Source organism: Phyllostomus hastatus, unplaced genomic scaffold (assembly GCF_019186645.2).
Source record: "Phyllostomus hastatus isolate PE091 unplaced genomic scaffold, TTU_PhHast_1.1 phas_scaffold_585, whole genome shotgun sequence".
Taxonomy (NCBI): domain Eukaryota; kingdom Metazoa; phylum Chordata; class Mammalia; order Chiroptera; family Phyllostomidae; genus Phyllostomus; species Phyllostomus hastatus.
The window spans coordinates 29,062,254-29,082,543 of NW_025334037.1; the positions used below are offsets into that span (position 1 = coordinate 29,062,254).

Genomic DNA, 20,290 nt, shown 5'->3' on the forward strand with positions numbered 1-20,290 from the left:
GCCAGGCCGGGCTGACTAAGAAGTGGACGGCCGCAGCCATCCTCCCACTCTGGACGCGGCCGGCCAGCCAGGGGCTGCGAGTCCGGCAGTCGAGCGCGCCTCGTGCGGCCGCGAGGGAGCCTGCAGCCGCGAGAAGAGGCGGCGCGCAGACCCGCACGTCCAGCCGCCTAGCGGTTCGCGGTCTCTGCTGCACCGCCGCCTCCGCCCAGCCCAGCCTGGCTGAGCGCGGTACCTACGGTTCTCCCACTTCCGCCCGGCCCTCCTCGCCAAACCCCTGGCCGTGCCCCAACGGAAGTGCGCTGGGCGTCCGGATCCCCCTTGGCCGCGAAACGGAAGCGCTCCCGGAGAGCCACTCCCCCCAACACCACGGCGCGCGGCGTGTCGGGTTCCGGACAGGTCCCGTTTGACGTGGCCGCGTGCTGGGGGCGGCTCCGGGCCGGGGGCCGGCCTGCGGAGCCGGGCGGGGCAGGCTTGGGGCGGGGCGCGGTGCCGCAGCTGGATGGCCGGGGCCGCCCGGAGCGCCGCCGCCGCCGCCGCCGCTGCACGGTGAGTGACCGCCAGACCCTCAGGGCCCGCGCCCTGGGCGGGATGGACCCGGCGATACCCCTGACCCCGGCCAGCCTCGCCCTGGGCCGCCCGCCCAGCCCGGAGTTAAACTTCCTTGGGCTCTTTTCGGTCGCCCACGCGTCGCTCCCCATCTCTCCCTCGTCTCCCCCTCGTTGTCTGTGTCTCCCACTATCTCTAGCTCTCTCTGGACTCTTGATTTCTCCCTTCCCTCTCCTCTCTGACTCTGCACCCGCTTCCCTTCTCCCAAACCTGTGGTCCCCTCACCGCTACGTGACCTGCCTCGGCCTCCATGCCTGCCCTGGCCCTGGCCCTCGCCCTGCCCTGCCTCTGGTCCCCAGTGGAGCCCGGCTAATTTTATCAGGGTCTCCCGTTCAAGCCTGGAGATCCTGAACGGGGGCAACTTTTCCATCGCCAGAGGCATCTGCTTTCCCTGCCTCCTACCTCTAGTATCAGACGAGGAAACTGAGGCAGGGACATCTTCAGCTCAAGGTCACAGTCAGCATAAGGCAGGGCAGACCATATTTAAATCTCATGCCTGAGTTTCCAGATTGAACTTCTCCCTTGGTTGATTCACATCCTCGTCCTGCGATGACCCACTGGGTACATTCCTGCTGCCCAGCGCTGTGCGCCTCCCCCAACATAAGGAGGGCTCTCTGTGCTTCCTCCATGCCAGGCACGTTGACCATTATTATCAGGCGCATCTTGTGTGCACAGCTATGTGAGGGAGGCAATACTTATCGTCCTGCTATAGAGAAGGAAACTGAGGCTCGGAGAGGGGCTTCAGGAGACATGTGCACGGTCAAACAGTTGTGAGTGCAGAGCGCAAAGCTAATGGCAGTTCTCTGAGCGTTTGTGGAGCTGCTCCTCCTGGAAGGGTCCTTTCTCTTCAGTCCCCTCCTGTCTGTTTCTGTGCTCCAGGGACACTGGACTTATTTCCTAGGAAGAAGCTCTAATGGTCCTGTCCTTGCTCAGCTGCTTGGTTTCTCCACCTGCACCTCCTAATGTTGCCCCATCAAGCTAGATAGTGCCAGGCTTGGTCCCTGGGATGTCCTCACCAGGGCACATCCTGGCGGCAGAACCTCCCCTGGCAGCCGGAGACACCCGGCTGGGCCGGGCCTGCCGGTGGCTAAGAGGAACCCAGCCAGCACCTCACCCTGTCATTAGGGAAAGTTTAGCCTCAGGCAGACATGCTGACACACAGTCTGAAATGGGCCCAGAAGGAAAAAATGTGTGGTCCTTGGAGTGTGGAGCAGGAGAGAACCTTTGCTCTGTGCAGCCATTTGGATCCCCAGAGGCCTGGGCCAGGCAAGCAGGAGGGCAGATGCCGTGGCCCATGGTGGGGCGGGAAGGTTAAGATGCTGTATTTCATAAGTAGGTGTTCAGCCAAGGGCGGCAACTCAGGTAAGTGGCCTTTGTGTTTTTCAGCACCTGGCATGCCTGGATGTCCCTGCTCTGGCTGTGGCATGGCGGGCCAAAGGCTCCTCTTCCTCACTGCTATTGCCCTGGAGGTCCTGGGAGGGGCTGGGGGTTCCCAGCAGGCCCTCCGGAACCGGGGGGCTGCAGCAGCCTGTCGCCTAGACAACAAGGAAAGTGAGTCCTGGGGGGCCCTGCTGAGCGGGGAGAGGTTGGACACCTGGATCTGCTCCCTCCTGGGCTCACTCATGGTGGGACTCAGCGGCGTCTTCCCGCTACTGGTCATTCCCTTGGAGATGGGGACCACACTACGCTCAGAAGGTGGGTGACCCTCCTCTGGCCCCCTGGGGCAGCCAGCAGCAAGGGCAACAGGCTGCCCTCCATGGGGAGCGGGGTCTCACATCCTGGCTTACAGTGTGACTGAGGCGGAGGGTGAGGGCAGGAGGCAATTTCTCTCCTTGGGCCTGGGAGACTGGGGTGCACCGTGCTCGTTGGTTCATTCACCTGTGCATTTTTATCCTGAAAGAGTAACTGTCAGCACACATTCACCAAGAAGCAGTAATGATAGAGGTTCGAGATATGGATGCCAGCCCTCCCAGGTTCAGATCTTGGCTCTGCCACTTTGCAGCTGGGTGCCCCTGGGCAAGGTACCTAACTTCACCCTGCCTCTGGCTCCCAGCATTAAAAATGGGGATGACAACAGTGTCTACCTCACAGGTACTATTATGACCTTGTGTCAGCAAAGCACTGCCTGGCGCAGGGAAAAGGCTGCATGTTCGCGGGCCCTGTGCTGGGTGTGAGGGTGCAGAGGCCAGCAAAGCACCGCCTTTCCCTTCAGTCTCTGTTCACAGTGTAAAAGAGCTCTCATGCCTCTGGAGAGGGGTCTGGGAGGTGGGGCACAGGCATAGGCGGGGGCTTTCCCTTGGCTACGCTTCTGTACGGTCCGCATGTACTGTCTGTCCACAAATGACATGGAATAAGCAGCCCACAAGATCAGATGGGGGAGCTGCTTACAGTTCAGGTGCCTTGCGCCCGCACCCAAGAATATGACACAGGTAGGCTGGACCACGGCCCCAGGAGTCTCTGAGACGAAGGCCCCAGGTGCTCGTGCCCCTGTTCACCAGGCGGAGGGCTGCTGTGACGGCAGTGCATCCGCTCCACCGGTCTCGTGTGACCGGCGAGGTCAGTGTCGGGAGGGCTTGGGTCACTGGCTCCATTTTACAGGTAGGGGCGCACAGGCGTGGAGAGTTTCTCTGACCCTCCTGAGGTCACACTGCCTCTGCCCTCTGTGCCTCAGTTTCTTTCAAGAGCTTGTATATGGCCCCCTTCAGGCACTTCCGACTCTGGATGCTGCAGGATGGCAGAAGCCCCCAAGTCTGTTACTTTTCTGAGAGTAACAGTGGTTGAAAAAAGAAAATTCCCATTTAATGAGTACTTGCTATGTGTATTGTCACCGAATTCCCACAAGATCCCTATCAGATAGGTGCAGTTATCCCCACTTTACAGAGGGGAAACTGAGTCCCGGCAATAATCTGCCCAAGGTCACCAGCTGGTGGCTGGAGCAGCTGGGACCTTAACCATGAGCAGTAGAGGCTGTGCAGTCCATCAGCGGGTCGTGGTGTATTCCCACTGAGCACTCAGCTGGGCCTGGGTGCAGGGGACCGAGCAAGGGCAACAGCCCCCGTCCAGCCTTTTAGAGGCTTCTGTTCTGGTTGCAACAACATAAAGAGCCGCACCCTGGGAGAGGCCTGGGCGGTCAGCCCACAGGCCCTGCATCTCTGCCTTGCAGCTGGGACCCGGCGCCTGAAGCAGCTGCTCAGCTTTGCCTTGGGAGGGCTGTTGGGCAACGTGTTTCTCCACCTGCTGCCTGAGGCCTGGGCCTACACGTGCAGCTCTAGTCTTGGTGAGTGAAGTCACAGGCTGGGGGCAGGAGGGTGGGCTTGGGGGGCTGGGCCCCATACCCAGTAACAGCCTAGGGCCCACCTGCTCTTTCAGAATGACTGGGGTAGGGGTCCTGATCCCTGGGGTCCCCCTGCCCCTGTCCCTACTCTGGACTAGGTCCCATTCCAAATGGCACCCCTTCTACGGCCCTGGCTTGGCCTGGCCTGTCAGTGCTGCCCCTGCAGGTGGTGAGGGCCAGAGCCTGCAGCAGCAGCAGCAACTGGGGCTGTGGGTCATTGCTGGCTTCCTGACCTTCCTGGCTTTGGAGAAGATGTTCCTGGACAGCAAGGAGCAGGAGGGGGCCAACCAGGTGAGCCCTACACCCCAGGACTTGGATGCCTTGGTCTCCGTTTTGTGGTGGTGCCAGGGCCTGGAGGCTTGAGTTCTGAGCTGAATCCTGAAAAAGAGGGTCTCTTGGCCTTTTCTTGGGACCTCTGGGAGGCTGGGCCAGATTGTTGGGGGGGATCTGGGGAGTGACAGCATCAGCCCCCTCCTCGGCTTGTTCTCGTAGACTAATAATGACAGCAGTGCAGGAGGTGGGCTTTTGGGTTTGGGGGCGCCCAGCTGATGGGGCAACCGAGAAGTCTTGCCAACAAAAGGGGAATTCCCTGTCTGTTTCTCCACCTCTCGCTCCCCTTCCGTGTCCACCCTGGCCAAGTGGGGGGCATCTAATGTCACTTCTCCCTCCTTCTCCTGGCCCTAGGCCCCCAGCAAAGACCCCGTTGTTGCTGCCGCCGCGCTCAATGGAGGCCACTATCTGGCCCAGCCGGCTGCACAGCCCGGCCTGAGCGCTGTGGTCCAGAGCATCAAAGTGAGTGGCCCGCTCAGGGCCCCCTCTTCCTGTAGCCACCCCACCCCGAGTGGCCGGCCCAGGTCAACCCAGCCTGTCCCGTTCAGCCAGCTTTCTCCCCCCTCACCCAGGTCAGTGGCTATCTCAACCTGCTGGCCAACACCATAGACAACTTCACGCATGGGCTGGCTGTGGCCGCCAGCTTCCTTGTGAGCAAGAAGGTGAGTGGCGGCTGGGGCAGGTGGGACCCAGGCAGTCCCAGTGGGAATGAGGGTGCTTGTGTTGACCAGTTGGCTCTACCTCCAAAATAGGTCTCCAGTCCATCACCTCTTGCTCCCTGCACCAGCAACACCCTCATCCGAGCCCCCAGTCCTCCCTGCCACTCTCCTGGACACGGCCTTCTTTTGTCCCGAGCCACTGGTCTGTTCTTGCTGCAAACTTCTTGTTGAGATCACATGCCTCTGCCATGCTGCTTCTAGATGCTTCTCCTCCACCTTCCTCTGCCTACTTTTGAACACCCAAGCTCTTGCCTTCTTCCTGGCCTCCACCTGACACCGCCACCCGCCTGAACGTTCTTCCTCCCACTCTGAACGGCTGCTCCTCAGCCTTTAGGCCTTGGCTTAAATGCACTTCCTCGAAGAGGCCTTTGCTGACCCCTCGTCTGATTAGGCCCCCATTACTCATGCCTATGGCACCCAGCCCCCACCACCCTCACAGCAGCTGTCATAGTGCGTGATCTCATGGTTCTGTGTGTGTGCTCAGTCCTGGCCTCCCTCCCCAAGACTGTTAGCTTCACGAGGGCAGGCTGACTGACTGCTGGACTTCTGGTCACCAAATGGTGGCCAGCCAGAGCACAGCAGGTGTTGGTAGACTGAGTGGATAAGTCGGTGCCCTGGCCCCAGGCACAGACCCCCACACACTCCCCCCCCCTTCCTGCAGATTGGGCTCCTGACCACCATGGCCATCCTCCTGCACGAGATCCCCCATGAAGTGAGTTCCAGAGGGGCCCATGGTCAGCTGTGGGGGGCTGGGGCGCGGGGCGGGGCTGCCTTGTAGTGGCAGGCTTGGAGCCAGACTTGCGAGGCCTGCAGCTGCTCAGCCTCTCAGGCCTGGGAACCCGGCCAAGGGGATGTGGGCCGGGAGACCAGCAGAAGACCCTTGCAGGGGGCTGTGTGTGTCTGTACCTGAGGCACACAGAGGGTCTGGTCCCCAGAGTGACCATCTGGACCTTCCCTCAGGTGGGTGACTTTGCTATCCTGCTCCGGGCCGGCTTCGACCGATGGAGTGCAGCCAAGCTGCAGCTCTCGACGGCACTGGGGGGCCTGCTGGGGGCCTGCTTCGCCATCTGTACACAGTCCCCCAAGGGAGTAGGTATGGGCACGGTGGGTGGGGGCAGGCAGGTGGCGGTCAGCTGAGGGGTCCAGGTCATGTTCTGCCCCCATCCCACCCTGAGGGAGGGGTGGGGTGTGCACAGCTCTCTGGGCTCCCAGCCAGGCAGGCCTTCTCCCACTGCAGAGGAGACCGTGGCCTGGATCCTGCCTTTCACCTCTGGCGGCTTTCTCTACATCGCCCTGGTGAACGTGCTGCCCGACCTCTTGGAGGAAGATGACCCGTGGTGAGTGACCCATGGGACTGCCACGCCTGGGGCTCTTAGAGGCTTCTCTCCTCCCCCTCATCCAGTGTGGCTCTTGAGCCCTGGCCCCTCCCCCCACAGGCACTCCCTGCAGCAAGTGCTTCTCCTCTGCGCCGGGATCCTGGTGATGGTGCTGTTCTCGCTCTTCGTGGAGTAACGTCCCTGGTGCCCCAACCCCCACACAGCAATAAGAGACTCGGATTTACTCTGTGACCCTGTGCGAGGCAGAGAGAGCTAGTCAGAGTGCCAGCGGGCCTCTGAACAGACTAGATGGTGTGTGTGTGTGTGTGTGTGTGGTGTGCATGTGTGAACAGTGGTGTGTGAGACCGACACTGTGATCCCTCATGCGCTGGCCCGGGGCCCAGTACCCCCCCACCCCCAATCACACCGTGCCCCTCCTCTTGCCACCCTGTCATCTTACACCTCCCAGTGAGCAGTGAGGAAACAGCAGCGCTGCACCCAAGCAGAGGCCTCTCCCCACCAAGACTCCAAGAGAACCCCAGAGCTGCCTCCTTGTTGGGGCATCCCATGTCCCTGGCTGAGGGAGTAGACCCCCTGCTCGCGCACCCAACCATGGGCAGAAGTCAGGTGACCTCTCTGCAAGGCCAAAGAAAGGAGATGCAGGTGCTCTAGCAGACCCCAGCCCCACTCAGCACTGACAGTCCCACCCCTCCCAGCATGGAGCTGGAGGATGCCGAGACCTTCCCCTCCTCCCTCCTGGCTGCCTGCCCTGGGCCGGCTTCAGTGGGACTGTCCCCCAGTGAATGCTCCCTGGCAGCACCAGCAGTCCTTGCCACCTCCAGCTGCCAAACAGCAGCCTGCAGTGCAGCCAGCAGCCCTGGGCCAGACAGGCCTCCCAATCTAGCTCAGGGATGCTTGTGCCAGCGCAGGGCCCAGGCAGATATCCCAGGGCCAGGAGGGGCGGTTGGGGCTGCCCTTCCCTGCTCGGGCCCCTTTTCCTGACCCACTGCAAGTAGGGGTAGGCTGGGGGTGGTGAGGGCTCCATGCTGTCAGCACTCAGGAATGTGCTCCTGGAGAAGGCTGAAGCCATAATCCCCAGTTATTTCCCTTGGCCGGCACCCAGGCGCTCAGCTGGCCCGCTCTGCAGCCAGGCCCCAGCCCTGCTGCTCGACCACAGGCGTTCCGAAGTGGCCACTGAGAGGGTCTGAATGGTTTTACAGCAGTTTTGCTGTGGTCCGTTTGTATCTGTAAATACCTGTTCTATATATAAGATGCAAATAAATACTATACACAACCTTGCTGCCTCTGCTCTGCACACCGTCCACGGTCAAGTGGGCTTTTCTGGGCACCGGGGCTCCAGCCAGGTTGGCAGCTCCACGGCCCCAGCTGCCAGCCGCCCACCAGTCTCCACTCATCCCCACTGTCCACCCTTCTGCCTTGTGCTGTCTCTGAACTGTTACCCTTGCGGTGCTTCCCTGGCTCATGTGGTTGGTTTTTTGTCCCTTCAAAACACAGGCCAGGCGCTGTGCACTGTAGCCCACAGCACCCTCAAGGGTGGTATCCTCATTATACAGGCCTATGAGCCAGCAGCCTTTTCTCATCCTGCCCAAGAAATTTAATCAACAAAAGGAACTCCATCCACAAAGGCAACTCCAGGTTTAGCCTCGATGAAATTTTTTCATTAAAAAGGAAGGAAAAAAAATACAGACCCTTATTCTAAACCACACAACCTTCACATCTCAGTGTGCTGTGTAAGGATGGGACCAGGCACTGGGGGGCGCTGCTTCCCCACAGTGCTACAGGGGAAAGCAGAAGGGGAAGCGGGGCGCACCCACTCTTCCCAAGCCTGCGCCTGTCTGGAACACGGGCTGTGAAGCTCAACTTGCTGCACCCTCAGCCTGGCTGAGTCCTTTTCAGCAAGAAGTGATCTGTGGCACCTGGCTGACATACCCAGGATCTGGTGGATCTGCCTCTGGCCTGTCAGGGAAGGAACCCAGGGCTTTCACCAGCCCCCAGCCTCCCCTCAGCAGCGCTGGGGCTCCTGCGTTGAGCCTCGGGCGGTGCCTGCAGGTTTCCTAGGCAGCCCAGGCCAGGTGGATGCAACAGCTGGCTGTGCGGGGGAATGCAGAATGGCAGGACAGAACCAGAAGCACTCCAGAGGCGGTGCCGGGGGCTCCTCAGTCAGGGGTTGGGAAGTCAGTGGGGTTGCCATTGCTTTGAAAGGCCATTTGGGGGGCTGTCAAACGACATGGGCCTGACAGCAAGTGGGGCTGCCGGCAGAACCGTGTTCACACACACACAACGAAAGGTTAGGCCTAGCACGGCTCTCCCAGTGGATCGTGCTTAAGGTTCACTTTTCGGCCAGAGGAAATGGGCCAAAAGAGCAGGGCGGCACATGGAGAAACAGGAGACTCGGGGGCCAGGAAACGGGGAGTTTCAAGGGGAAAAGACCCAGAGCCTGACTTTACAAAGAAGCAAGGCCAAGAGCCAGAGCACCAAAACTGGAAAAGGGAAAGGCTGGCTCTCTTCAGGGCCTCCATTTGGGAGCTGCAGCACCACACAGCCTCTCAAGGTCAGTGAGGTGGGGTAGGGGGTGGGGGGAGGGGTCTGGAGAAACAGTGGGAGAGGCCAGAAGACCCCACGGACAGCTGCAGCACACACTCACCCCCACTCCCTGCCAAAGCCTCACCTTGACAACCAGAGTGGGGCCCACGGCTGACTTGAGATTCCAGGCAGCAGCGCGTGGGGCAGGGTTCTCGTGCGAACATGCCCACTCCTCCACTCAGAGGCCAGGGACGGTGAGACAGACAGGTAGCAGCGTCCTGACACCATCTTTTATTATGCACTTTAACCAGCAAGGGACCAGGGAGGGGTGGCACGCGACCCCTAGGCGTAGTACTGCAAGTTGGCTTTCTTCTTGGCCTGCACCTCCAGGATGCCCTCCATGTAGTCCTCGTGGGTGAGCTCCGTGGCGCCCCTGCGCAGTGCGATCATGCCCTGCACCCAGGACAGACAGGTTCTAGGGTGTCCCCCACAGCCCTGGCCTGGCTCCCAGGGGCCCCAGCCTTCTCAGCCTCTCCCCCTCAGCAGCCTGCCCCCACCACTCACCGCCTCCACACACACGGCCTTGCACTGGGCCCCGTTGAAGTCATCCGTGCAGCGGGCCAGCTCCTCGTAGTTCACGTCGGGGCTGTGGAAGGACACACGGCAAAGGGCTCGGTTACTTACAGGGATGGGGTGGGGGAGCAGGTACGCTCCTACCCCGCACCATCGAGTCGACTCGCCCCGAGACTGCAGCCCAGTCCCTTCGCCACTGTGCCTTGTTCTTGGTGCAAACTGAGGGGAGGGGAGGGAGAGGGACAGTCACAGCAGATCAGACCCGGCTATTTCCGTGTCTTGGAAATAGAAACATGCCCCTGAAACCCTGGGGGCTGATTTGGGCTGAGGCAGGGGAGCAGGAGGGAGGGAGACAAGGAGGGCCATCCGCTCTCTCCTAAGTAATGCAGGCCCTGTGCTGACATACTGCTGCCACTTACTGGTCTCACACACCAGGCACCATGCTTGATGCTGCCATAACCCCACAAGGTCGGGGCCATTACCTCCAAGTCCCAGCTAAGAAAGCGGAGGCTCAGAGGTTATGCCACCTGCTGAAGGTCAGAGATCTGGTCCGTGTGGCGAACACAGGTCCGCCTGGCCCCTAGCCCGATCCCCTGGACCATGCTGGACCGTGCCCATCTGCTGGGGTCAGGGAGGCTGGGAAACTGAGAGCAGACCTTCCAGGCATGGGGAGGAGGGGAGCAGGTAGATTCTAAGGAGCAGAGCAGCCAGAATTAGGGTCTGGGCCTCGACAAGATCCCCCTCGGGCGCCTGGGGAGAAAAGGAGGCTGTGGTGCAGCAGAGTGCTGTGTGTGTGGACGGGCTGTGGGAGGGGACGGGTGGAGGCCGGGGGAAGCTCAGCACAAAGCCGAGAAACAGACCGCTGTGCTGCTGCCCCGGCAGGGCTTCGCCCCCTGCTCATGGTGCCCCTGCTCACCTGACGTTCATTTTTCGGGAATGGATCTGCATGATCCTGGCCCGGGCCTCCTCATTGGGCATCGGGAACTCAATCTTCCGGTCCAGGCGGCCTGAGCGGAGCAGGGCAGGGTCCAGGATGTCCACCCTGTTGGTGGCTGCGATTACCTGAACAAGCGAAGCAGCAGCAACATGGATGAAGGAGAAACCGTGTCACAGACAGGGGACAGTCATGGCCACAACAAGCAGAAAGACAGCCCAGGGCCAGGTGAGAGGGCAAGGGGCATTCAACACAGGCCTCCAGTCCTCGTCTACTGGGTTGGCTAAAAACTTCCGGGTTTCTTCCCCATGACTCTAGTTGTACTTGTCTTTAACTATATTCAAAACAATTTTGTTACACTGTATTGTGACAACTGTCATATCAGTGTGTACTTTCTTAAAAACTTGTTGAATTTTTCACCAATCAAAATTGGTGAGTTTTTGGTAGCCATTTTAATATTGAAGATGGAACAAATAAGCAACATTTTTGGCATATTATACTTTATTATTTCAAGAAAGGTAAAAACTCAACTGAAAGGCAAAAAAGGATTTGTGCAGTGAAAGAAGGTCGTGTGACTGATCAAACATGTCAAAAGTGGTTTGTGAAGTTTCATGCTGGAGGTTTCCCACTGGATGATGCTCCATGGTCAGGTAGACAGACCAGATGAAGTTGACAGAGATCAAATTGAGACATATTTCACACAAAAAAACTGTATGGATCTTTTGGCCAACCCGAGTCAGCATGCCCATTAACAGCGCGGTGCCTGAGAAGGCGCCCTGACCCCTGAGGCCCTTGTTCTTCATCTTTAACAATACTTCAGCAAGACTCACCTTGACTTGGGTGTTGGGCTGGAACCCATCCAGCTGGTTCAGAAGCTCCAGCATCGTCCTCTGTACCTCCCGGTCCCCAGCCTTCTCACTGTCAAAGCTGAGGGACACAGGAGGCCCAAGACACTGGTGAGGCCACAGCTGGGAAAGAGAGCTCCCCTCCTCCTCCACCCACCAGAAGCGTAACCCAACCTGTGCAGGGTAGGGAAATGTCTCGCTCATCTTGGGGCCCCCAGCCCAGGGACTAGCCCAGAAAAGGTGTAACTGTTGACTGTTGGGGTGGCTGGGATCAGGTGCCAAGCGGAGGGCAACACGTGAACAAAACCACCACTGCCTGGACTAGCGCCCTGATGAGCGTGCCGTTGCACACTGAGCTAAGCTTAGAAACAGCGATCCAGCCCAGACTTGGAGTGCAACGGGGGCCCAGGCAGGTGTCCCCGAGGAAGTGTCCCTCAGCTGAGATCTGAGGCTGAAAACACGTTGGCTGGGCGACCAGACATTGGAGAAGAGGGAGAAAGGAGAAGCACACTCAGAGAGGAAACAATAGGTGCAAATCGCTCCCACGGCAAAGCCGAGTGGGCCTACAACCCGAGGGGGCGCTCTGGGGAGTCCTGACGAAAGGGAAGGCAGAGGCAGAAACAGAAACAGTATGAGGTCAGAGGGAAGCAGGGAGAGCCACACAGGAGGCCTTGCAAGCCAGGCAAGCCCAAGCATTTATCCCAAGGGGCAATGGGGAAGGTGCAGGAAGGGTTTGGAGTAGGTAGGATCCATTTGTGTGAGGGGCTGTGTGAGTGACGTGACCAGGTTTTGTAAGAAACATGCTGCCAGATGTGAGAAGAACGGATGGTCAGGGGAAGAGGTTAGAAGCAGAGAGGCTAGTTAGAGGAGAATTTAGGATAACATAAGTAGAGCTGCATCACCCCGGGAAAGGGGACCGGGATAGGACAGTCGGATTTAGAACAACCCCCTCGGTGGCACTCAGCATCCCTTACCGCTTGGTGCCGATGGCATCCAGCTCATCAATGAAGATGATGGATGGAGCTTTCTCCTTGGCCAGGGCAAAGGCGTCCCGGACCAGCTTGGCACCATCTCCAATGAACATCTGCACCAGCTGGGGGCCAGCCAGTTTCAGGAAGGTGGCCTGGGTGTGGAGGGAGTGGGCGTTGTGGAGTCAAGCCAAAGGCACCACGAGAGGTTGCTCTGGGCCTGCAGTGCTCAGCTCTGTCCAGGTCCCCTCCACCCCTTCCCAAGTGCTCACCTTGGTCTGTGCAGCACAGGCCCGGGCCAGCAGGGTCTTCCCTGTACCCGGCGGCCCATACATCAGCACGCCCTTTGGAGGCTGGATCCCCAAGTTCTCAAACTTCTCCTTGTGGTTCATTGGCAGGACGATGGCCTCCACCAACTGCCAGGAAGAAGCCCTGAGTGAGGAGAGTGAAGCCCTGACGGCCCCTACAGCCCAATTGTTAATGGTTTCAACCCCAATCTGGAACCCTCCTACTCAAGGACACTGCCTCCCCCGTCCCCCATACCAAGAGAACAGAATGCCCACTCCCACCGAGGCTGACAATGGCCTTTCCAGGAACTGCAGGGGATGGTGGAAACACACTGAGCCTCAGTTCCAGTCCTGGCTCTGGCTGGCCTTAACCCTCTATGACCCTAACCAAGTCATTCAATGTCCTGGATCTCGGTTTCCTAAACCGACACATGGCATTCTTCTTGCCTCCCTGGGATGCTGTGAGGACAAGCAGCACACCAGGGGGAAGCACCCTGGTCAATGAAGCAGAGAAACACAAAAGGCTGACGAGGCCGCTAGTGGCTGCCACACCACCCTCACCTCCTGAATCTGCTTGTCCAAGCCCCCGATGTCACTGTATTGTTCTGTGGGCCTCTCGTCCACCTCCATGGCCTTCACCCGGGAGTCGTACTCTGTGGGTAGAGTCTCCAGGATCAGATAGGAGTCTTTGTTCACACCCTGGGGACACAGACAAAGCCTTCAGATTTGTCCCAGCTCAAGGCCAAACTAATTGGCTGGTGACAGGTGTCTGCAGAGTGAAGAGAATGAATGACATGCAACTGGGCAACACAGCAAAGAGCAAGGCGACAGGATCTGACTCTCCAGGCTGCTCTGCTGAGATTCAGGGCCAACAGTGACCTAGGCCTGCGGCCGGGCTCAGCTGGTCAGTGGGAGAAACTTCACTGGAAGAGCTCTCCCTGGGCTCAGGGACACCGCTCACCACCAAGTCTCCCGGCTTCAGTTTTTCAGCATCCACCAACCCAATCACAGGCAGGAAGTACGTCTGTAGGAGAGAGTCCAGAAGCACCTCAGTTACTGCCCCCAGTAAGGCTCCCTAGTCCTTTCCTGCATCCACCCCTCACCCTCCTCGGTCCTCCTACTGCTGAGCAGCCTCACCTGTCGCGTGGAGGTTTTGATCACTGCACACTTGCCCTTCCTCTGGGAGTCCAGGTCAATATTGGCACCATCCTCCTCTTGGTCATTGGGATCAACATCCAAAAGCTGGAAAGGGAAAAAGCTTAGTCGAAGAGGCCCCACACGGCCCACCGAACCCCCCAGAGCAAGGTGCTTCCTGGGCTGAGACTTTCCCAGCACTCACAGGGCTGACCATCCCGACCTCACTCCTCACACTAGCCCCGAGCTCAGCGAGCGCAGCTGATAAACCGCAGTACTGGTAAGATTTCTGTTCAGGTGATACTCCTCTACACAGAACTCACCTGCCCCTGAGGCAAAACCACCAGTAGAAAAGAAGACGTGGGCCTTCTGAGACCTTTTCCAGCCCTACACATCCCCCTAAGAAATGTACACTAGGAAGGAGGCCCTCACAGGAGTACCCCAATATGCAATTTGGGCCTCAAAACTTAGCCCACTCTTTCCCCACCGGCCCATCACAAGCTGCCTCCAGGCCCCGTGAACCCCTCTTCCCCTCCACATACACACACACCTCGATGACGTTGGAGACGAGGTACGGCAGGGTCTTGTTCACTTTGATTTTCTCACTGTTCTCTTTGATCTTATCCTTCATGGCCTGGAGTTCGTGGGTAACTCGTAACACTTCACTCTTCATGATCTGAGACGAAGATGAGTGGAAGCAAATGTTCAGCTTTGGCTCCGTTTGCCCCCAGGGTCTTTAATAGGTGAGGTCCAAGCTGCCCAAGGGGCCTCCCGAATCCGCTCACTCAGCTCTCAGGCTCTCTGAACGCTGGCCTGGCTCTGCCACATCCCTCATTAGTCTGGAGGCCGGTCTAGAGACCTCCTGGGGAAGCAGTTATAGTAGCGGGAAAAGAGCAGGCCTTTGGGTCAAATAAAGGTTCTAGTTTCTGCCTTTTAAGTATTAAGGACTGCGTACTTCAATATAAAAACTTTCTGAGCCTCAGTTTCCTCACCTGTAAAATGAAGCGTTCCTAAAAGAAGGCTTTTCTACAGGAGTAATGACCTCGTTGGGAAAGGCAGTCTGATGACTGCTACTCTCAGGCCTGGTATCCGAGCACCCTGTTCTGCTTCTGGTCCCTCTTAAGGTTTAGGTTTCTTTTCTTCTGGTCCAAGGAGGAAACCGCAGTCCCCATGCTTCCCCTAAGGAGGCAGCTGGGATCCCCCTGGCCTGCCTGTATACCCACCTTGATTTCACTGTCCAGCAGCCGTGTGCGCTGGATAATCTCTTCTGTGGACATCTTGAGTACCTCCTCCCCAATTCCATCTTGCTGTTAAAATATATATATATATATTTTTTTTTAACTGACGTCAAGCACCCGCTTTGTCCAAGCCCACTCACAGCCTCAGTTTCCCCGCCCGTAAGACCAGAATAAAGGATTCGAGATCCCTGCCCATATCCCAAGCGGCCTCAACTCTAGGACCGGGCCAAATCTCCCCTCCCGCCAAGGTGGTGTCCCTTCTGGCCTTGGCTCTAGGACCCCCACCTCTCCCAGCGCGCACCTCAGCTTCATCCCACACGGTCGCCATCTTCTCTTGCCGAGTCACTGAATTCTCGAGTTCCGGCAGCAGATTCATTCCCCGAGGACAAGGTCGAAGATCGGACTGCGCAGGAGCCGTGGCATAAAATTAGTACTATCTTTCTTAACACCAGATCTTGACTAGTAGCAGACCTCTCTCAAGGCCTGACTCGAGCCGATTTAGCTTCGAGCCGATTTAGCTTCGTTATCCCAGCGAATCTGCTTCTCCAATTCAAAAGACGACGCACGGACCACACGACTCAGCGCGGAGTCTCCAGAAACGTTCCCGCCCTCGTCCTGTTTATGCTGTGCTATTGGCCGGCGCGCCCAGTGGGCGGGGGCAGAGACTCAACCCCCAACGGGAGAAAGGGCGAGAGCCGCAAAGGCCCTTGGGAAATGTAGTCTTAGTTTGGCCCGTAACTGAAACGCTTTCGAAGGAGTTGATTCAACCTCAGAGTCTGACCCATTTAGGAATTAGGGGATTCACACAATGGCTCTACCTATCCAAACGTAAACAACATACGCTAGCCTTGTGTAAAAGCGCGCGGGGGAGGGGGGGTCATAACATGTCAGGCAGCGTTTTTATAATTACAATTTATTAAAGTACAAGCTGGCCATCCAGGGTTACCTGAGAAAATTCTTAACCAGTTTTGGAGATCATTGCTACCGCTAACTTCGGAGCAGGTGTCACAGTTCTGCCTACGTGGTAAGAGCTCAATTGGCAATCAGACTCTACGACTAAAAAAAAACCCCAAAAACTAACCATCACGTCTGTAATCATTTCTTTCCATCTGAGTACGACAGAGCTCTTTGGAGCACCTGAGACTCATTTGCTGCACCTGTGTCCTCTGCGCTGGAGGATCTCTGCTTACCACTCTGAGGCGAGGCACAGGACCCCATAAAACGAACTTCATATAAGTCAAGTAGCTTATATTTTAGGTCAAACCATCCACTGGGTGAAAATATGCCCGGTGCTTTTCTTGGGGTGCAGCTGCAGGAATTTTCCTTTGGCAGTGGCTTGTTTAGGCTGACAAAGCACCCTTGCACATAACAGTGTATATTCCATCCTCCCAACAGCCCAGCCCTGTGAACGGGGTGAATTATCATTCTCAGTGTTAGACAAGGATGTGGAGGACCACAGGTTAAGTGACTTGTCCAGGCTGCTCAGTGAGTCAGTGTCAGCACGGCGGCAGCTGACCCCAACTTCACACTTTTCAGAGCGGCCTGACGGGTCAAGAAGCCCAGGTGGGGAAGGAGCTGTCCTGCCTGTGCTGGTCCTGGGGCAGGTGGGGCCTGTTTGGAGCCTACTGGTCACCCCAACAAAAGGGAATACATTTAGAAAGTCTCCAGCCTGGGCCTGTGATTGCTGGTGGCAGTCTCTCCTTGACCGAACTTTAGACAGGCTCCTGCATCTTCTTTTCCACTAGGTCTTGTCCTTGGGTGCTGTCCTCTGTCTGCCTAGCCCAGTTTTATCAAGACTCCTACTCCGTGTATCGAGACCACCCTCCTTGATATCTGTACACAGCCCATATTAAAATGTCTTTGATTATCCTGAAAACATCATTTAGAGCCTTAAAAAAACTCAGTATCAAACCCAGGTTCACATAACACTCCATTGACATATCCCTTTAGCTGCCTTTAATGCAGAACAGTCCTTTTCTGGTCTTTCATGCCATTAACATGTTTGAGGCACCCAAGCCAGTATCTAGTGAAGTCAGTTCTCAACAAAGCATCCAAAGGGATTCTTCTAAAACCTAGTCAGGCCATGTCAGCCCTCTGCTCAAACCCCCTCAGCAGCTACCCGTCCCCCAGGTTCCCAGGTGCCTTTGCTCTCCCACGATTTCCTCCAGGACCTCGACTCCGCCTCGCTTCCACCCTACTCACACTCACAGGCCTCCCCTGGCTCCTGTTTAGATCTCTGTTCCCTTTCTCTGGAACGCTGTCCAGGGTATTTGCTTGGTTCACCCCCTCACCTCCTCCACATTTTGGCTCATATGCCTCCTTCTCACCCAGGCTCACCCTTCCTTACAGCCCCAGCCCTTCCCCACACTCCTCGTCCCCTTACGACGCTCTACTCTTTTTTTAAACTACATATATTTATTTTGAAAAAAAAAATCAAACTTAAAGAAAAGTTGAAACACAATACAAATCACGCTTCTCCTTGCACCAACTGAGAGTAAATCGCTGACAGGCTACCACAACCCATTGAACACTTTGGTGGGAATTTCCTACAATCGAGGTCATTTGCCTACTTAACCACAACACAACCTTTAATGTCAGGGGGTCTTCATTCATGTTTTATCACCTGACCCAATAATGTCACTTACAGCAAACGGATCCAGTCCAGAATCAAACCCAGAATCCAGCATAGGATTCAGTTGTAGTGCTTCAGTCTCCTCTAATTGGCATAGTTTCTCAGTCTTTCCTTGGCTTCGTGACCTTGACATTTTTGAAGATTACAGTTACTTTGGAGACTATTTCTAAACTTGTATTTATTTGGTGTTCCCCGTGATTTTACATCCAGGTGTTTCGTCTCTGGCAGGAGTATCACAGAGGAGGTGCCGAGTGTCTCATTGCATTACTTCAGGTGGCACCTGCTTTGGTATTGTTCCCTCCCTGGAGAGGTCAACCTTTCTCACTTGACTAATCAGGTGTCTGCCAATCTTCTCCACTGGGAAGTCACTCTTTTTTTCCCTTGAAATTAATAAGTCTTTTGTGGGAAAGTATTTTGGAGCTCTATAAAGATCCCATTCTTCATCAGATTTTTAATTTAGTCATTTATTTATTTATGTAAGTATGGATTCTTGCTTTACCCGATAAAATCTGTTACTATCGTTGTGATGGACTAAATGTTTGGGTTCCCCCCGCCCCCCGCAAAAATTCATATGTTGAAGCCCTAACCCCCAATGGGGGTGGTATTTGGAAATAGAACTTTCAGGAGGCACAATTAAGGATTAGATTGGACGGGTAATGAGGATGAGACCCTAACAATGGAATTAGTGGCCTTATAAGAAGAGGAAGCAAGATCTCTCTCTCTCTCTACTCACAAGCACAGAGAAAGGCATTGTGAGGACAATGAGAGGGTGGCCATCTGTAACCCAAGGAGAGAGCCCTCACCAGACACCAGCCCTGCTGGCACCTTGATCTTGCACTTCTAGTCTCCAGAGCTCCAAGAAAATAAATTTCACTTGGTTAAGCCACCCAGTCTATGGGATTGTGTTATGGCAGCCTGAGCTAAGATGATCAGTATTAATGGGCCAGCGGGAGCCCATTCAAACTGGCTCTTGTGTCCTTTTGAATTAGCCTCGTCATTCTTTCAACTTTCTTTGCTGTCTGACCCAAGATATTCTAGGCTCATCTTGTACCTTCCCTGGTCCAGGCCTAGAATTGCCCATTTCCCCCGAAGACCTTGATTCTTTTTAGTGGAACACGGTATTTAGAAGCGAACATCTGGGTGCTAGGTGTGCTCATTGCTACTGGCATGTCACCGCTACCAGGCCAATGCACACATGCACACGCAAGCATAGCTATACAGAGTTGGGCAAAAGCAGGTTTGCAGTTATATGGAAAATAATACAATGATTACTGACTAATAATACAAGGGTAAATTCTGTAGCCCTGAATGGTGTGGCTCAGTGGGCTGGGTGTCCGCCCACAAACCAAAAGGTCGCTGGTTTGGTTCCTGGTCAGAGCACATGCCTGGGTTGTGGGCCAGGTACCTGGTTGGGGGTGTGCAAGAGGCAACTGATCGATATTTCTCTCACACATTGATGTTTTTCTCCCTCCCGGACCCTCTCCTTGAAAAATGAATAAATAATCTTTTTAAAAATCAATAAAAATGTAATACATAAATAAAATCTTTTTTAAAAAAGAATAAACTGTGTTTTGCACACTCACAATGGTAAACTCACGTTTACCCCGCCCTGTGCTTATTTCTCTCTTTAGCTATATATTTTGAAATCTGTGAGTTCACATTGATTCCTCCAATTGCAGTTCTGGCATTTTTCCTTTTCTTATTTATGACTGTTTTTCAATAGTGACCTGGCTCCCACTCCCCTGAGTATATTTACTTATGTGACCAGTCCCCTCTATGAAGCAATTTCTCATTGCCCCTTCCTTCCATGCCCAGATTTCTGTCCACGCTCTCGGGGTTCGGATGTCCCCACGCATAGACCCTATTCATCCTACTCAAGCTCTGACACCTCACACCTGACCTCCCTTAACTTGGCTGCCTCCTTACCTTGCTTAGGCCCCAAAGACCCATACAGGCTGCCCCTCCGTACCCAGCTTGGTGCTCTGTGCTGGGTGGCACCCTGCCCACCACCACCGAGTGGATGCCCTGGTCCCTTTGCACAGGTGCCGGGTCCCCATGTGAGGCCTTTCTCCTCCAGGGTGTCCTCACCACCCTGCTCTGGCTCTGACACTCCACACCAGCTGCCCCATGTGTAGACGCCCTTTACAGGCTCCGCTCCTGACCAGCCATATGCATGGAGTCCTCCTCACCTCGCTCGGCTCCAGTACCCAGCACCAGGCCTTGCCCTCTGAGCCCCTTGCTCACCTTGCTTGGGCTCCGACTCTCCGGAATGAGGCATCCATATGTGCGGCCACCCTGCTCTCTGCAGGCAGGCCCCTCCCACACTGGAGCCTCCTCCCCTGTGTGGACACCTGCTCCAACTGCTTGGGCCCCAGCACCCGGCACCGAGCCACCCTCCCCAAGCATGCCTGTCTTGCTCTGTCCCACCTCACGGTGTTAGGGCTGAAGAGAAGGGAAGGGATGAAGGTGAGGCAGAGGAACACTGCTCGACTCTTCGTTGCCCCAAATCTCATCACTGCTGTAATAGTCCACTTGTTTTTGCCATTACTTTTGCGATAACAAAACACCAGAAAATGGGTGGGCTTCAACAACAGAAATTTATTTCCTCACGATTCTGCTGGTTAGAAAGCCCAAGATCCAGGTGCTAGCAAATCAGGTTTCCAGGGAAGGCTCTCTTCCTGGCGTGCAGGTAGCTGCCCTCTTCCCGCGTCCCCACACGGCCTTTCCTTTGTGCATCACGGAGAGACAGCGAAAGCTCTCCTGTGTCTCCTCTTCTAACCGCAGTCACCTAATGGATTAGGGCCCCACCCTTACGGCCTCATTGAACCTT

The 20,290-nt window shown here is 56.1% G+C and overlaps 2 protein-coding genes across 4 annotated transcripts; one reads left to right on the top strand and one right to left on the bottom strand.

Annotated features, from left to right (window-relative positions):
* Positions 1 to 372: 372 nt before the first annotated feature.
* On the top strand, positions 373 to 7,599 carry SLC39A13 (solute carrier family 39 member 13). Of its 3 annotated transcripts, none has more exons than XM_045825736.1 (10): positions 373 to 546; positions 1,993 to 2,301; positions 3,770 to 3,883; positions 4,107 to 4,231; positions 4,625 to 4,732; positions 4,843 to 4,932; positions 5,651 to 5,701; positions 5,950 to 6,078; positions 6,227 to 6,326; positions 6,426 to 7,599. In XM_045825736.1, the coding sequence occupies exons 2-9, from the start codon at positions 2,001 to 2,003 to the stop codon at positions 6,287 to 6,289; spliced, it is 981 nt and encodes a 326-aa protein (XP_045681692.1). In that variant the 5' UTR covers positions 373 to 546; positions 1,993 to 2,000; the 3' UTR covers positions 6,290 to 6,326; positions 6,426 to 7,599. The 3 variants fall into 3 exon arrangements, with proteins under 3 accessions (XP_045681692.1, XP_045681691.1, XP_045681690.1); XM_045825734.1 differs by having other exon boundaries at positions 375 to 546; positions 5,950 to 6,082; XM_045825735.1 differs by lacking the exon at positions 4,625 to 4,732 and having other exon boundaries at positions 5,950 to 6,082.
* A 1,518-nt stretch (positions 7,600 to 9,117) lies between these two features.
* Positions 9,118 to 15,383, bottom strand: PSMC3 (proteasome 26S subunit, ATPase 3). Its single transcript, XM_045825376.1, has 12 exons — positions 15,130 to 15,383; positions 14,814 to 14,897; positions 14,141 to 14,266; positions 13,594 to 13,698; positions 13,418 to 13,480; positions 13,018 to 13,155; positions 12,442 to 12,585; positions 12,176 to 12,324; positions 11,187 to 11,283; positions 10,339 to 10,484; positions 9,414 to 9,495; positions 9,118 to 9,302 (listed from the first exon to the last, which is right to left on the bottom strand). Exons 1-12 carry the CDS (start codon positions 15,202 to 15,204, stop codon positions 9,192 to 9,194), a joined length of 1,320 nt encoding a protein of 439 aa, XP_045681332.1. The 5' UTR covers positions 15,205 to 15,383; the 3' UTR covers positions 9,118 to 9,191.
* Positions 15,384 to 20,290: the final 4,907 nt, after the last annotated feature.